Source organism: Salvelinus fontinalis, chromosome 30, assembly GCF_029448725.1.
Source record: "Salvelinus fontinalis isolate EN_2023a chromosome 30, ASM2944872v1, whole genome shotgun sequence".
Classification (NCBI taxonomy): domain Eukaryota; kingdom Metazoa; phylum Chordata; class Actinopteri; order Salmoniformes; family Salmonidae; genus Salvelinus; species Salvelinus fontinalis.
In genome coordinates this window covers 11,181,639-11,200,212 of record NC_074694.1, presented here as the reverse complement: position 1 = coordinate 11,200,212, position 18,574 = coordinate 11,181,639, and the positions used below count along the sequence as shown (strand labels likewise).

Genomic DNA, 18,574 nt, shown 5'->3' with positions numbered 1-18,574 from the left:
CAGTATCAGGGTAAATAACAGTATCAGGGTAAATAACAGTATTAGGTATTAACAGTATCAGGGTAAATAACAGTATCAGGGTAAATAACAGTATCAGGGTAAATAACAGTATTAGGTATTAACAGTATCAGGTATTAACAGTATCAGGGTAAATAACAGTATCAGGGTAATTAACAGTATTAGGTATTAACAGTATCAGGGTAAATAACAGTATCAGGGTAAATAGCAGTATCAGGGTAAATAACAGTATTAGGTATTAACAGTATCAGGGTAAATAACAGTATTAGGTATTAACAGTATCAGGGTAAATAACAGTATCAGGGTAAATAACAGTATTAGGGTAAATAACAGTATTTGGGGAAAAAACAGTATCAGGGTAAATAACAGTATCAGGGTAAATAACAGTATCAGGGTAAATAACAGTATTAGGGTAAATAACAGTATCCGGGTAAATAACAGTATCCGGGTAAATAACAGTATCAGGGTAAATAACAGTATCAGGGTAAATAACAGTATCAGGTATTAACAGTATTAGGGTAAATAACAGTATCAGGGTAAATAACAGTATCAGGGTAAATAACAGTATCGGGGTAAATAACAGTATTAGCTATTAACAGTATTAGGGTAAATAACAGTATTAGGGTAAATAACAGTATCAGGGTAAATAACAGTATCGGGGTAAATAACAGTATCAGGTATTAACAGTATCAGGGTAAATAACAGTATCAGGGTAAATCACAGTATCAGGGTAAATAACAGTATTAGCTATTAACAGTATCAGGGTAAATAACAGTATCAGGGTAAATAACAGTATCAGGGTAAATAACAGTATCAGGGTAAATAACAGTATCAGGGTAAATAACAGTATCAGGGTAAATAACAGTATCAGGGTAAATCACAGTATCAGGGTAAATAACAGTATTAGCTATTAACAGTATTAGGGTAAATAACAGTATCAGGGTAAATAACAGTATCAGGGTAAATAACAGTATCAGGGTAAATAACAGTATTATGGTAAATAACAGTATCAGGGTAAATAACAGTATCAGGGTAAATAACAGTATCAGGTATTAACAGTATCAAGGTAAATAACAGTATTAGGGTAAATAACAGTATCAGGGTAAATAACAGTATTATGGTAAATAACAGTATCAGGGTAAATAACAGTATCAGGGTAAATAACAGTATCAGGGTAAATAACAGTATCAGGGTAAATAACAGTATCAGGGTAAATAACAGTATCAGGTATTAACAGTACCAGGGTAAATAACAGTATTAGGGTAAATAACAGTATCAGGGTAAATAACAGTATTATGGTAAATAACAGTATCAGGGTAAATAACAGTATCAGGGTAAATAACAGTATCAGGGTAAATAACAGTATCAGGGTAAATAACAGTATCAGGGTAAATAACAGTATCAGGTATTAACAGTATCAGGGTAAATAACAGTATCAGGTATTAACAGTATCAGGGTAAATAACAGTATCAGGGTAAATAACAGTATCAGGGTAAATAACAGTATCAGGGTAAATAACAGTATTATGGTAAATAACAGTATCAGGGTAAATAACAGTATCAGGGTAAATAACAGTATCAGGCTAAATAACAGTATCAGGGTAAATAACAGTATCAGGGTAAATGCCAGAATTATGTATTAACAGTATCAGGGCAAATAACAGTATCAGGGTAAATAACAGTATCAGGTATTAACAGTATTAGGTATTAACAGTATCGGGGTAAATAACAGTATCGGGGTAAATAACAGTATCAGGGTAAATAACAGTATCAGGGTAAACAACAGTATCCGGGTAAATAACAGTATCAGGGCAAATAACAGTATCAGGGTAAATAACAGTATCAGGGTAAATAACAGTATTATGGTAAATAACAGTATCAGGGTAAATACCAGTATCAGGGTAAATAACAGTATCAGGGTAAATACCAGTATCAGGGTAAATAACAGTATCAGGGTAAATAACAGTATCAGGGTAAATAACAGTATCAGGGTAAATAACAGTATTAGGGTAAATAACAGTATCCGGGTAAATAACAGTATCAGGGTAAATAACAGTATCAGGGTAAATAACAGTATCAGGTATTAACAGTATTAGGGTAAATAACAGTATCAGGGTAAATAACAGTATCAGGGTAAATAACAGTATCGGGGTAAATAACAGTATTAGCTATTAACAGTATTAGGGTAAATAACAGTATTAGGGTAAATAACAGTATCAGGGTAAATAACAGTATCGGGGTAAATAACAGTATCAGGTATTAACAGTATCAGGGTAAATAACAGTATCAGGGTAAATCACAGTATCAGGGTAAATAACAGTATTAGCTATTAACAGTATTAGGGTAAATAACAGTATCAGGGTAAATAACAGTATCAGGGTAAATAACAGTATCAGGGTAAATAACAGTATCAGGGTAAATAACAGTATCAGGGTAAATAACAGTATCAGGGTAAATCACAGTATCAGGGTAAATAACAGTATTAGCTATTAACAGTATTAGGGTAAATAACAGTATCAGGGTAAATAACAGTATCAGGGTAAATAACAGTATCAGGGTAAATAACAGTATCAGGGTAAATAACAGTATCAGGGTAAATAACAGTATCAGGGTAAATAACAGTATCAGGGTAAATAACAGTATCAGGTATTAACAGTATCAGGGTAAATAACAGTATTAGGGTAAATAACAGTATCAGGGTAAATAACAGTATTAGGGTAAATAACAGTATCAGGGTAAATAACAGTATTATGGTAAAAAACAGTATCAGGGTAAATAACAGTATCAGGGTAAATAACAGTATCAGGGTAAATAACAGTATCAGGGTAAATAACAGTATCAGGGTAAATAACAGTATCAGGGTAAATAACAGTATCAGGGTAAATAACAGTATCAGGTATTAACAGTATCAGGGTAAATAACAGTATCAGGTATTAACAGTATCAGGGTAAATAACAGTATCAGGGTAAATAACAGTATCAGGGTAAATAACAGTATCAGGGTAAATAACAGTATCAGGGTAAATAACAGTATCAGGGTAAATAACAGTATCAGGGTAAATAACAGTATTATGGTAAATAACAGTATCAGGGTAAATACCAGTATCAGGGTAAATAACAGTATCAGGGTAAATAACAGTATCAGGGTAAATAACAGTATCAGGGTAAATAACAGTATCAGGCTAAATAACAGTATCAGGGTAAATAACAGTATCAGGGTAAATGCCAGAATTATGTATTAACAGTATCAGGGCAAATAACAGTATCAGGGTAAATAACAGTATCAGGTATTAACAGTATTAGGTATTAACAGTATCAGGGTAAATAACAGTATCCGGGTAAATAACAGTATCAGGGTAAATAACAGTATCAGGGTAAATAACAGTATCCGGGTAAATAACAGTATCAGGGCAAATAACAGTATCAGGTATTAACAGTATCAGGGTAAATAACAGTATCAGGGTAAATAACAGTATTAGGGTAAATAACAGTATCAGGGTAAATAACAGTATCAGGGTAAATAACAGTATCAGGGTAAATAACAGTATCAGGGTAAATACCAGTATTAGGGTAAATAACAGTATCAGGGTAAATAACAGTATCAGGGTAAATAACAGTATCAGGGTAAATAACAGTATCAGGGTAAATACCAGTATCAGGGTAAATAACAGTATCAGGGTAAATAACAGTATCAGGGTAAATAACAGTATCAGGGTAAATACCAGTATTAGGGTAAATAACAGTATCAGGGTAAATAACAGTATCAGGGTAAATAACAGTATCAGGGTAAATAACAGTATCAGGGTAAATAACAGTATCAGGGTAAATAACAGTATCAGGGTAAATAACAGTATTATGGTAAATAACAGTATCAGGGTAAATAACAGTATCAGGGTAAATAACAGTATTGGTATTAACAGTATCAGGGTAAATAACAGTATCAGGGTAAATAACAGTATCAGGGTAAATAACAGTATTAGGGTAAATAACAGTATCCGGGTAAATAACAGTATCAGGGTAAATAACAGTATCAGGGTAAATAACAGTATCAGGTATTAACAGTATTAGGGTAAATAACAGTATCAGGGTAAATAACAGTATCAGGGTAAATAACAGTATCGGGGTAAATAACAGTATTAGCTATTAACAGTATTAGGGTAAATAACAGTATTAGGGTAAATAACAGTATCAGGGTAAATAACAGTATCGGGGTAAATAACAGTATCAGGTATTAACAGTATCAGGGTAAATAACAGTATCAGGGTAAATCACAGTATCAGGGTAAATAACAGTATTAGCTATTAACAGTATTAGGGTAAATAACAGTATCAGGGTAAATAACAGTATCAGGGTAAATAACAGTATCAGGGTAAATAACAGTATCAGGGTAAATAACAGTATCAGGGTAAATCACAGTATCAGGGTAAATAACAGTATTAGCTATTAACAGTATTAGGGTAAATAACAGTATCAGGGTAAATAACAGTATCAGGGTAAATAACAGTATCAGGGTAAATAACAGTATCAGGGTAAATAACAGTATCAGGGTAAATAACAGTATCAGGGTAAATAACAGTATCAGGTAAATAACAGTATCAGGGTAAATAACAGTATTAGGGTAAATAACAGTATCAGGGTAAATAACAGTATTAGGGTAAATAACAGTATCAGGGTAAATAACAGTATTATGGTAAAAAACAGTATCAGGGTAAATAACAGTATCAGGGTAAATAACAGTATCAGGGTAAATAACAGTATCAGGGTAAATAACAGTATCAGGGTAAATAACAGTATCAGGGTAAATAACAGTATCAGGGTAAATAACAGTATCAGGTATTAACAGTATCAGGGTAAATAACAGTATCAGGTATTAACAGTATCAGGGTAAATAACAGTATCAGGGTAAATAACAGTATCAGGGTAAATAACAGTATCAGGGTAAATAACAGTATCAGGGTAAATAACAGTATCAGGGTAAATAACAGTATCAGGGTAAATAACAGTATTATGGTAAATAACAGTATCAGGGTAAATACCAGTATCAGGGTAAATAACAGTATCAGGGTAAATAACAGTATCAGGGTAAATAACAGTATCAGGGTAAATAACAGTATCAGGCTAAATAACAGTATCAGGGTAAATAACAGTATCAGGGTAAATGCCAGAATTATGTATTAACAGTATCAGGGCAAATAACAGTATCAGGGTAAATAACAGTATCAGGTATTAACAGTATTAGGTATTAACAGTATCGGGGTAAATAACAGTATCCGGGTAAATAACAGTATCAGGGTAAATAACAGTATCAGGGTAAATAACAGTATCCGGGTAAATAATAGTATCAGGGCAAATAACAGTATCAGGTATTAACAGTATCAGGGTAAATAACAGTATCAGGGTAAATAACAGTATTAGGGTAAATAACAGTATCAGGGTAAATAACAGTATCAGGGTAAATAACAGTATCAGGGTAAATAACAGTATCAGGGTAAATAACAGTATCAGGGTAAATAACAGTATCAGGGTAAATAACAGTATCAGGGTAAATAACAGTATCAGGGTAAATAACAGTATCAGGGTAAATACCAGTATCAGGGTAAATAACAGTATCAGGGTAAATAACAGTATCAGGGTAAATACCAGTATTAGGGTAAATAACAGTATCAGGGTAAATAACAGTATCAGGGTAAATAACAGTATCAGGGTAAATAACAGTATCAGGGTAAATAACAGTATCAGGGTAAATAACAGTATCAGGGTAAATAACAGTATCAGGGTAAATAACAGTATTATGGTAAATAACAGTATCAGGGTAAATAACAGTATCAGGGTAAATAACAGTATTGGTATTAACAGTATCAGGGTAAATAACAGTATCAGGGTAAATAACAGTATTAGGTATTAACAGTATTAGGGTAAATAACAGTATCAGGGTAAATAACAGTATCAGGGTAAATAACAGTATCAGGGTAAATAACAGTATCAGGGTAAATAACAGTATCAGGGTAAATAACAGTATCAGGGTAAATAAGTGTTTTAGGATAAATACCAGTATTAGGTATAATATTAATTTATTATGACAGATTCTCTGGACTGTATGTACTTCATCATTAAATGTTTATTTAGATTTTCATTTTTCTTTCAGACATCAGTGGCTGTATGTTCAACCAATCAATTCAACCAGACAGATTCTCTGGACTGTATGTACTTCATCATTAAATGTTTATTTAGATTTTCATTTTTCTTTCAGACATCAATGGCTGTATGTTCAACCAATCAATTCACTCAGTGTTGCATTACAACTTCATATTAGATTGAACATTCATTATTGCATTTACAGGTGTTGGCTCAAAACTGATTACAAGAAAAGTAATTACTGTAAATAGCTATGTTTTAAATATCAAACTTCCAAATTCATACATTTCAAACAACAAGTGCTTCCTTACATATGTAGTGAGAAGCCATTCATTGGCATTGCATTAACATTAAGTCATTCAACAACTTTTAGCTACAAATTTAAATAGCAATTTTAACTTTCTGAAAGTGAGACCCATTCACAAGCCAGGCACTAAACATTGACATAATAATATCGCCACTTATTTGAATTGAAAGCTTGAAAGTGCAAAGCTTTCTGTATGCTAAACCTATAACTGAGTGCATTAGTGTTGGGTAGGTATCCCCCGTGACAGAAGAGTCATTTTCCAAGATTCCATGGAACCATAGAGGGTGTTCCAGGTATGGAATGTTCCACTGTTAAGGGGTCCTCTTCTGAGAACACTGGGATGACAGGTTTATCCCATCACACCAGTTGCCCCCTCGCTTGACTGATCCTGATCTTGGCTGCACTTCCACGTAACTACTGTGTATGTGACTATTGTGTGTGTGTGTGTGTGTGTGTGTGTGTGTGTGTGTGTGTGTGTGTGTGTGTGTGTGTGTGTGTGTGTGTGTGTGTGTGTGTGTGTGTGTGTGTGTGTGTGTGTGTATCTATATTTGTAGCCTAAATACACACCCACATGCTAAGAGAGAGTGAGACTAGTTTTCCGTGCTGTTAGCATGCTCACATTTCATCTGTCACAGTGTGTCCAGCGGAGAGCTCAGCTCATAGTCAGAGGTGACCTCTGCAAAAGGTATTGTTCTTTCCCAATGCCATGGGCCTGCTCTCCACTCTGTGGGTTGCTTTGACTTCTGTCAGACAGACAGATGGGCAGGAACTGGAACAAGGACAGACAGACCTGTAGGCACTGTCAATCTATCGATAGAGGGTTATGTCGTACACAGGACTGTCCATCTTTAGGGGTTTTACAAAGGGCAAACTGTTCGTGTCGTTCACCTCAAACGTCACCTCTGGAGTCTGATAGGCTAATAGGTCAGAGTTCAGGTAGGCCTCGTTGTGATGGGTCCCGTTAAAACCAGCTCATATCAAGGATGCAATGGACAACAGCAAAATAGAGTCAACATGAGGAAACGGTATCAAGAAAAATGAATTGAGGAGAGAGGTGTAAAGTAGTCTGTGTTCACCACTGGGATATCTTCTGCAGTCCATTCCCCTGAAAACAGAAAAAGATGGAGAGATATTGTTTAAAAAAAATGATATAGACCTAATGTCATATAAATAGGCATAGTGTAATGACAGCGCTAACGCAATATGCGTGTGGAAAAAAAACACAGCTGAAAGAAGGTCAAAGTAAAGGCCTTAACAAAAAGTCAGAAACCCACAGGACGAATGAATTGAAAGAGACGACTGATCCAAAGCAATAAGAGAAACAGATGGATGGACAAAAAACAACAACATAAATCCTAGGAATGTAGAGATAGAAACCGTCCAATAAGACAAGAAGACAGTACAAGACCGGGAAGAAACTTAAGTGACAGGCTTGTCAAGGTGAAACGTAGACCGAGAAGGAATGCATTGTGATTGTGTGTGTTTACTGTATACATGTAGCCAAAATACCCCCCATGCTAAGAGAGGGAGACAAGGACTGTATTTTCCACCATTCTCAGAGGAGAAGAGGAGAATGGACAGGGAGAGAGGTGAGGAGAATATGACAGAGGACAGCACACACACACACAAACACACACACCCTATTACCTATTTAGTGCACTACTTTTGTCCAGGGCTCTGGTCAAAAGTAGTGCACTACAAAGGGAATAGGGTGCCATTTTGGAACACGTCACAGGGTCTTTCTATCTCCACCTACACTGTGGCCCTGCTGCGTCTGTGTGTTTGCTGTCTCGTCGGTGCGTGCCGACAGGATACTGGCCCCGCTGTGGGCCACGGAGCTGTTGTTGGTGGAGGCTCGGGGGATGTGAGACATTTCCTGCTGCAACCAGAGATACACAAGGAACACAACATGCTTATCATGATCCATACAAAAGAGAATGGAAGAATATTTAAACACAATGGATATGAATAAAGATCCCTCTTTCTTTTAATGAAATAATTGAAAAACACAACAACAACAATCTGTGGCAGTGTGTGTGTGTGTGTGTGTGTGTGTGTGTGTGTGTGTGTGTGTGTGTGTGTGTGTGTCTGTGTGTGTGTGTGTGTGTGTGTGTGTGTGTGTGTCGCGCCCGTGTGTGTGTGTGTGTGTGTGTGTGTGTGTGTGTGTGTGTGTGTGTGTGTGTGTGTGTGTGTGTGTGTGTGTGTGTGTGTGTGTGTGTGTGTGTGTGTATGGACAAACAATTGACGGCCTGTACTCACATTCCCCATTCCTCTGCTGATGAGAGCCAGCTCAGTGGGCTGGTAGACAGAACGGTGGATCTGACCACTATAGCCACTGTATGGAGACACAACTTTGGGACCTGCGAGGTAAAGTAACAAGAAAACATTCGACAACATTAGATCCCAATCACACACTGAGTGTCTTTCAATGACATAGACTGACCCAGGTGAATCCAGGTGAAAGCAATGATCCCTTATTGATGACACTTGTTAAATCCATTTCAAAATCAGTGTAGATGAAGGGAAGGAGACAGGTTGTAGAAGGATTTTTAAGCCTTGAGACAATTGAGACATGGATTGTGTATGTCTGCTATTCAGAGGGTGAATGGACAAGACAGAAGATTTAAGTGCCTTTGAACGGGGTATGGTTTTCACGCTCAACAGTTTCCCGTGTGTATCAAGAATGGCCCACCACCCAAAGGACGTCCAGCCAACTTGACACAACCGTTGAAAGCATTTGGGCCAGCATCCCTGTGGAACGCTTTTCACACGTGTAGAGTCCATGACCCGACGAACTGAGGCTGTTCTGATGGCGAAAGGGTTTCAACTCAATATTAGGAAGGTGTTGCTAATGTTTCGCACACTCAGTGTTAATGTCGGGACAATGGATACTTTCTTTATATCAACACGTTTTCAAATCCTAAATCTCAATCAAATCCACGTAGTCAGACATCCACGGGCGCATTCAAGCAGTGTCCTCTGGGTATTCAGTGTTCCCAAGCAACCAGTCATAGTAGCTTGTTCTATTCAACCACCATGACAAGATCATAAACAACAGATGCAGGAGAAACGTCTATTATCTCCACTGTGCAGTCAAATGTGCATCCTCTATAAAGGTAGGATGGATAATGCTTGGTTAATGTGAGAGACAGTAATCCTCTATAAAGGTAGGATGGATAATGCTTGGTTAATGTGAGAGATAGTAATCCTCTATAAAAGGTAGGATGGATAATGCTTGGTTAATGTGAGAGACATTTTTTATTTTCCCCCAGGTGGAAATGCCTGGTCCTCCCTGTGAAATATCTGCCTACCATGACACTGTTGCCACACCTTGTTTGCTGTTGAGACAGCACGGTAACGCAAACACAAACAGTGATGTTGGGACAAGCTGATGAGTGTGTGTTTGTGTGTGTATGTGTCAGTGTTTATGTATGCATGGTACACTGGTTAGGTCACTGTTCTAAAAAAAAAAAAGGTGCAATTACTAAATCCCATTGAGTCACCTGGTAGACCGGTGGGAATGGAATGTATGTGTGGGCGAGAAAGGATTTGGTTGGCTAATAATGTTTAAATAAGTCCTCAGGATAAACAAAGACAATGAAGGACTTTTTCTGGTTTCATAGCTCTCTCTCATCACGACAGATATCCTCCTTCGTTCTCAGTCTCTTCCCAGAAAAGGTTGATTAGTTTTAAAACAAACATTATTTCCCATTAATATTTAATAATAGTTAAATATGAAAATAAAATCGCCAAATATGGAAGGGGTTATTTTTGTCAAAACATTCTCTGTTCTCACTTCATTATTAGTTTGATATGGCAACTGATGTGTCAGCGGACAGATAGCATAGGACAGATAGCGGAGGACAGATAGCAGAGGACAGATAGCAGAGGACAGATAGCAGAGGACAGATAGCAGAGGACAGATAGCAGAGGACAGATAGCGGAGGACAGATAGCAGAGGACAGATAGCAGAGGACAGATAGCAGAGGACAGATAGCAGAGAACAGATAGCAGAGGACAGATAGCAGAGGACAGATAGCAGAGGACAGATAGCGGAGGACAGATAGCAGAGGACAGATAGCAGAGGACAGATAGCGGAGGACAGATAGCAGAGGACAGATAGCAGAGGACAGATAGCAGAGGACAGATAGCGGAGGACTGATAGCGGAGGACAGATAGCAGAGGACAGATAGCAGAGGACAGATAGCAGAGGACAGATAGCAGAGGACAGATAGCGGAGGACAGATAGCAGAGGACAGATAGCAGAGGACAGATAGCAGAGGACAGATAGCGGAGGACAGATAGCGGAGGACAGATAGCAGAGGACAGATAGCAGAGGACAGATAGCAGAGGACAGATAGCGGAGGACTGATAGCGGAGGACAGATAGCAGAGGACAGATAGCAGAGGACAGATAGCAGAGGACAGATAGCAGAGGACAGATAGCGGAGGACAGATAGCAGAGGACAGATAGCAGAGGACAGATAGCAGAGGACAGATAGCAGAGGACAGATAGCAGAGGACAGATAGCAGAGGACAGATAGCGGAGAACAGATAGCGGAGGACAGATAGCAGAGGACAGATAGCAGAGAACAGATAGCAGAGGACAGATAGCAGAGGACAGATAGCGGAGGACAGATAGCAGAGGACAGATAGCGGAGGACAGATAGCGGAGGACAGATGGCGGAGGACAGATAGCGGAGGACAGATAGCAGAGGACAGATAGCAGAGGGCTCATTATATTTTTGTTCCTTTTATTTTATCAAACATCATTCTCCAGTCAGTATAAATGGACTAAACACTGCATGTGCCTCTATGTTCTAATACTGTAGTGATATGTTCTCAGAAATCCCAGACCTTCGGCAACATGCTGGAACATTGGTACACTGTGGGAGGCGAAATCAAATCAAATCTAACCTGTCTGTCTAGAGACTAGTCACCTGGTGCCAGCTGATCTCAACAGACCAGGACATACAGTAGGTTAACCTCAGTCAGGACAGAGCGGCTAACTCACAAGGCGCCATCCGCATTAACATGTGCAATTATCCCTCCCTCCCACTCTGACCTAAACCATTGGATGCATCCCAAATGGCACCCTATTCCCTATAAAGTGCACTACTTTTGACCAGTGCCTTTTGTCAAAAGTAGTGCCCTATATAGGAAACAGGGTGCCATTTGATTGTGATGAGATGAGGCCAGGGCAGGCCGAGGGCAGGTGGAGCAGCATCAAAGAGATAGAGTGGGAGGGGAGGAGAGGAGAGGAGACACACAGTGTCCTGTCTGGCTCTGCTGCAGCCTGCGAGATCAGATTCTGATCACCAATAGGATTTAAACCACATCAGCATATCAAATTCTTTAAGGTATGCAGATTGTACTGTATACTGGATGTGAAATTGAGAACCTGTTCAATCATATTCGGTGAGCTTTTCTTATCCATCTCGCAGTTTCTTTTCAACTTACTGTTTTGGAAGATATTTTATTTCAGACTCAGGGTCATTGAAAATAATGTACATTGGAATATGAACAAATAAGCTGTAGAGTGTGCAGATTGTTACACGTGGACAACAATGTTATTTTATTCACGTGTCTGACTATACGTACGCAAGTCCCATACCCTCCTGAACCTGCTGACAAGCCCCATACCCTCCTGAACCTGCTGACAAGCCCCATACCCTCATGAACCTGCTGACAAGCCCCATACCCTCCTGAACCTGCTGACAAGCCCCATACCCTCCTGAACCTGCTGACAAGCCCCATACCCTCCTGAACCTGCTGACAAGCCCCATACCCTCCTGAACCTGCTGACAAGTCCCATACCCTCCTGAACCTGCTGACAAGCCCCATACCCTCCTGAACCTGCTGAACCTCCCCTTTCTAATGGTTAAGTGTGTTAGATATATTCGATATATTAGATGTATTAGATATATTCGATATATTAGATGTATTAGATATATTATATATATGAGATGTATTAGATATATTATATATATTATATATATTAGACGTATTAGATATATTATATATATGAGATGTATTAGATATATTAGATATATTAGATATTTTAGATATATTAGATGTATTAGATGTATTAGATATATTAGATATATTATATATATTATATATATGAGATGTATTAGATATATTAGATATATTAACTGTATGTAATAACTGTATGTAGTGAAGTGGCCTTATTAGTGAAGCCAGGTCATTTATGTGGGTCGCCAAGAGTGTGTGGGTATGTGTGTGTGTGTGTGTACTGTACAGTATGTGTGTGTGTACACGTTACTGTGTGTGTGTGTGTGTGTGTGTGTGTGTGTGTGTGTGTGTGTGTGTGTGTGTGTGTGTGTGTGTGTGTGTGTGTGTGTGTGTGTGTGTGTGTGTGTGTGTGTGTGTGTGTGTGTGTGTGTGTGTGTGTGTGTGGCTACATACCGAAGTTGGGCTCATCCATAGAGAAAGCCTTGTTCTCCATAAACATGCTCTGGGCTCCTTGCTCCTTCAGGATATTCTCATAGCCCACACCTCTGCTCAGGTCCTCTCCGAACCCTGGCGCGCCCCCCTCCTCTACCCTGGTCAGAGAGCATATCTCTGGGATGGTGTTGAGGATCAGGAACACCCAGGCGTTGCTGACCAGGGCGATGGCCAGGGTAGGGTCATCCCAGCTGGGTCCGCCGGTCCTCAGGTTCCCCCAGACGTACATGGTGATCCAGGCCACCCAGATGAACACAGAGAGGAGACCCGTGACGAGGATGAAGGCTCCCTCCTGGCGCCACTGCTTGTGTTTCCCACACAGGGTGGGTAAGGAAGCCACTACGACAGCTAGGAGAAGATTCAATACGTAGATCAGCGCCATGACAAAGTCCTGGTTGGTGATGTTACAGGGCACGTTTGTGGCTGTGCCAAGTGCTATCCCTGTAGCGTTGAGTAGCATGAGAGGATATCGAGCCACAGTGATGATCAGCCACTCCGTGTTGATGACCACCTCCACCAGCCAGAGTCCCAGGGCTCCCAGACACAGCACCGAGGCCCGGGGCACCCGATCTCCCCTGCGGGCCAGGAGGTTCAGCTTCACACACTGCATGAGAAGACACGCGAAGCACCCGGCGAACAGCACTCCGAAGAGGAAGCGTCGCGAAGCGCAGGTGGCGAAGTCTTTCCCTACGATGAAGGAGAAGGTGAGGCAGAAGAGGCCCAGGGTACTGATCAGGAAGCAGGCATGGAGGCCCACGGAGCGCATCCTATTCTTGTCTGTGATGAAGGGCAGGCTGGCCAGGAGGACGATGAAGAGGATGATGGAGACCAGCACGCCGGCTGCCGCTAACGCCTCCAGCACGATGCCCCATACGGCACTGAGGTCACACAGCCTGTAGTACAGGGAGCCTACGTTGGAGCCACACCCACTTGGGGTCACACTGGCGGCCATCGAGACGGGGAAAGACCAGAGAGTGATGGCGGTCGGGACTAGGAGATGAAGTCTCTGGAGTGTGTGGTCCATGGAGTTGAGCAGCACCTGTGTTCACACAGAGATAGAAGGAGAGACTGAGTAGGTTGGCATATGAGACGGTTCTTAAGAGGGAGAAGAGAGAAACCAGTGACGTTGTCATACATTGAAGAGTCACTCTTGATACACCCAAGCAGGTCAACATGAGTCAAGAGCAAACAGATAAAAATCATGCTGTAATCAAGATGTAACGGTGTATACCCACTTCACACAAACAACAGATGGAAACATTTGATTTCTGTTTAAAATGGCTTAGATGTTAATTTAAAAAAAAAAATCTATATAAAAATACCAGAGCCTTAGAAAGTATAAATAAGCCAGCAAACACAAAAACTGAAGGTATTTCTGAAGCTGGCATTTATCCACGTCCTTTTTGAGAATCATTGATAAGAGTTTGAAACAAATATAGAGTGAGTCCACCGTGTGAACATGATAACACTTAGGAATGTCAGTTGAGACACTCTTTTACGGCCAGAGGATACAGTGTAGTACAGAAGACACACACTCACCGTATAAATTCACTCACAAGACACCACACATTCTATACACACAGGGTACAAAACATTCGGAACACCTTCTTAATATTGATTTGCACCCCCCACCCTCCGCGTTTACCCTCAGAACAGCCTCAATTCATCAGGGCATGGACTCTACGAGGTGTGGAAAGCGTTCCACAGGGATGCTGGCCCATGTTGACTCCAATGCTTCCCCACAGTTGTGTCAAGTTGGCTAAATGTCCTTTGGGTGGTGGACCATTCTTGATACACACGGGAAACTGTTGAGGGTGAAAAACCCAGCAGCGTTGCAGTTCCTGACACACTCAAACCTGTGTGCCTGGCACCTACTACCATACCACGTTCAAAGGCACTTAAATCTTTTGTGTTGCCCATTCACACGTACACAATCCATGGCTCAAGGCTTAATAAGGGAACACTAGTCACTTTAATAATGTTTAAATAATGTTTACATGCCACTTTACTCACCTCATATGAATATACTGTTTTCTATTCTACTGTATTTCAGTCAAAGCCACTCCGACATTGCTCGATCTAATAATTGATATATTTCTTAATTCCATTCTTTTACTTTTTAGATTTGTGTGTATAGTTGTGATTTGTTTTTAGATACTACTGCACTGTTGGAGTATTTCACTACACCCACAACAACATCTGGTAAATATGTTGTATGTGACCAATAACATTAGATTTGATCTATGTGGTTATAAAATGTCTGCTCAGTGTAATGTAATTTGACGGGGACAGAGAGAAATGGCATGGCACAGCATTCAGTCTGGGATACTGCAGGGATGCTTATTTTCAAAAAAGTTGCCGGTTGTTTAGATGAGTTTGACAAACTCATCACAAGGGCAAATCTTGGTCTTAAATTAGAAAGCTTTAAAAAGGCTCATGGCACATAATCTCAAATTCAAGTTATAGTTGGAGCAATGCATGTACAACACATTAGGAACACGTGCTCTTTCCATGACATAGACTGACCAGGTGAATCCAGGTGAAAGTTATGATCACCTATTTGATGACACTTGTTAAATCCACTTCAATCAGTGTAGATGAAGGGAAGGGGACAGGTTGAAGAAGGATGTTTAAAAAGGATCGGACCCTTTTTTTCAAATTTTGCCTAAAATGAAATACCCAAATCTAACTGCCTGTAGCTCAGGACCTGAAGCAAGGATATGCATATTCTTGATACCATTTTAAAGGAAACACTTTGAAGTTTGTGGAAATGTGAAATTAATATAGGATAATATAACACATTAGATCTGGTGAAAGATAATAGAACTAAAAAAACTTTTTTTCCCATCATCTTTGAAATGCAAGAGAAAGGTCACAATGTATTATTCCAGGTTAGGCGCAATTTAGATTTTGCAGTGTATGTGCAACGTTTTAGACTGATCCAATGAACCATTGTATTTCTGTTCAAGATGTTGTATCAAGTCTGTCCAAATGTGCATAATTGGTTTATTGATACATTTTCAAGTTCATAACTGTGCACTCTCCTCAAACAATAGCATGGTATTATTTCACTGTAATAGCTACTGTAAATTGGACAGTGCAGTTATATTAACAAGGATTTAAGCTTTCTGCCAAGATCAGATATGTCTATGTCCTGGGAAATGTTCTTGTTACTTACAACCTCATGCTAATCACATTAGCCTAAGTTAGCTCAACTGTCCCGCGAGGGGGGGATACCAATCATGTAGAGGTTAAAGTGGCCAGTAATTCCATGTCTATGTACATAGGGCAGCAGCACTCTAAGGTGAAGGGTTGCGTAACCGAGTGGAAGCCGGCTAGTGATGGCTATTTAACAGTCGGATGGCCTTGAGATAGAAGCTGTTTTTCAGTCTCTCGGTCACAGCTTTGAGGCACCTGTACTGACCTCGCCATCTGGATGATAGCGGGTTGAACAGGTCGTGGCTCGGGTTTTTGATGTCCTTGATTATCTTTTTGGACTTCCTGTGACATCGGGTGCTGTAGTTGTCCTGGAGAGCAGGTAGTGTGTCCCCGATGATGCGTTGGACAGACCGCACCACCCTCTGGAGAGCCCTGCAGTCGCCGGTGGTGCAGTTGCCATACCAGGCAGTGATACAGTCCGTCAGGATGCTCTCAATTGTTCATCTGTAAAAGTTTGTGAGTGTTTTAGGGGCCAAGCCAAATGTCTTCAGCCTCCTAAGGTTGAAGAGGCGCTGTTGCATCTTCTTCACCTCACGGTGTGTGGTGTTGAATCATTTCAGATCATCAGTGATGTGTACGCTGAGGAACTTGAAGCTTTCCACCTTCACTGTGTTCTTGTCGATGTGGATAGGGGGGTGTGCTCCCTCTGCTGTTTCCTGAAGTCCACGATCAGCTCCTTTGTTTTGTTGACGTTGAGAGAGAGGCTATTTTCCTGGCACCACTCTCCCAGGGCCCTCACCTCCTCCCTAGATGGTGTTGTGCTGTTCAGTTTCCTACCATGAAGCCACTGCTCAGCCGTAAGAGAGACATACTTCTGTATTTCCATGTGCCTTAATTCAATAACCCTCATGTAATATAATTTTCTTGGCAATTCTGCCAATAATGTAACTAAGTTTGTGTTGGGGACTAGGGAGTAAGTAACAAAACAGGTAGTCAGTTGTTTGTGGCGGGAGGAAGTATGGAGAGACAATTGTTGTAGATCTTATCACACATAAACACGTACGTAGGCATAGGGACACACACACACACACAGAGACTAAAAGAGAAAGTCAAGGATTAGGTGACATGCAGTAACCAAACCAAAGCCCATGGATATGTTAACCCAGGGGGTTTCAATGTGGGTATACTGTCTTCCTTCTCCATTCGGGGTCAAATGTGTCTTATAAATATCTGTGTCCAGTGGCAGGTGGTTCTACACAAAACCAGAGAAAACTCAGAAAGATAGAAAGGGAAGCTCTGACAAATCACTCCACAGAATATCACTCTTTCAAACCAATTAACCCGAAAATAAAATAACCAAAAATGAAACTTAAGAATGTGAAGGATAGAAATAGTGCACATAGAACAGATCTACCGAATGACAGATTTATAACTCACATTTTTATGTGAATATGGTGGGGTCACCCAAAAAGTTACATAATGCAGCTTTAATTGATGTTTTATTAGATGTTTCATCTCAATTCCCTTCCTGCATAAGGACCCAGCCCTACAGAATCAGCAGAGTAAATTGAAATAGAATTGTATTTCGTTTCTGGCAGACTATTCTGTTGTTTTTTTTGCAAGCTGATTCCTAGCAACGCTAGTGTGTAAATAGCGTTGCTAAAAACAGCTAAGCGGATCCCTGACGCTCAATTATAGGCTTTTAACCAACTATTAAATATTTATATTTTTGGGAACACTTTTCAAAAAGTCATAGTCTACGTATTTTGAGTGTTACTATTAGACCGTGCGTAGTCGCTGTACCCCCACTACCTCTTTTCACTATGACAATAATCTGTAGAGGACCTTACCTTCGGGTGTCTGACCAGTGTTTTGCTCTTGAGGGTCTTTGATAATGTCGCTATTCGTTCACCTGTTCTAAGCCACAACGACAGAAAACGCGCTCAACATCGTCTCCAGGTAGCCTATCCAGTGGGTTAAAAGGTAATAGCTCTTTGAAAATGTCGTGTATATTCCGTTTCTAGCTGTTTTTAATTAGCCCTAATGACACTGCACTCACTGCTTTAGTAAAATGTTGAAATATTGAAGTCAGGGTTTGATCTCACAAAACTAGGCGACTAGTGCTGAAGTCCTGTGGCTGTGATGTGGACAGAGGAGCGACTGGTCCCTGGATAGCGACTGCCTTCTCTCTCCCTCTCTCTCTCTCTCGCGCGCGCGCTCACACACACACACACACACACACACACACACACACACACACACACACACACACACACACACACACACACACACACACACACACACACACACACACACACACACACACACACACACACACACACGCCTTCTCTCTCTCTCGCGCGCACACACACACTATTTTTATGAATAGCCTACTAACAGGGTAGAGTGGGAGATCAGTTAGTGTTACTCTATATTGAATAATACAAGTCACTTTTGTATGTTTAATTAAGCAGGGATGAAAGGTGTCTA

The 18,574-nt window shown here is 40.2% G+C and overlaps 1 protein-coding gene across 2 annotated transcripts; it reads right to left on the bottom strand.

Annotated features, from left to right (window-relative positions):
• Positions 1-6,114: 6,114 nt before the first annotated feature.
• LOC129828625 (G-protein coupled receptor family C group 5 member C-like) lies at positions 6,115-18,267 on the bottom strand. Of its 2 annotated transcripts, none has more exons than XM_055889709.1 (5): positions 17,935-18,267; positions 12,887-13,964; positions 8,718-8,818; positions 8,215-8,337; positions 6,115-7,563 (listed from the first exon to the last, which is right to left on the bottom strand). In XM_055889709.1, exons 2-5 carry the CDS (start codon positions 13,947-13,949, stop codon positions 7,531-7,533), a joined length of 1,320 nt encoding a protein of 439 aa, XP_055745684.1. In that variant the 5' UTR covers positions 13,950-13,964; positions 17,935-18,267; the 3' UTR covers positions 6,115-7,530. The 2 variants fall into 2 exon arrangements, with proteins under 2 accessions (XP_055745684.1, XP_055745686.1); XM_055889711.1 differs by having other exon boundaries at positions 8,215-8,334.
• Positions 18,268-18,574: the final 307 nt, after the last annotated feature.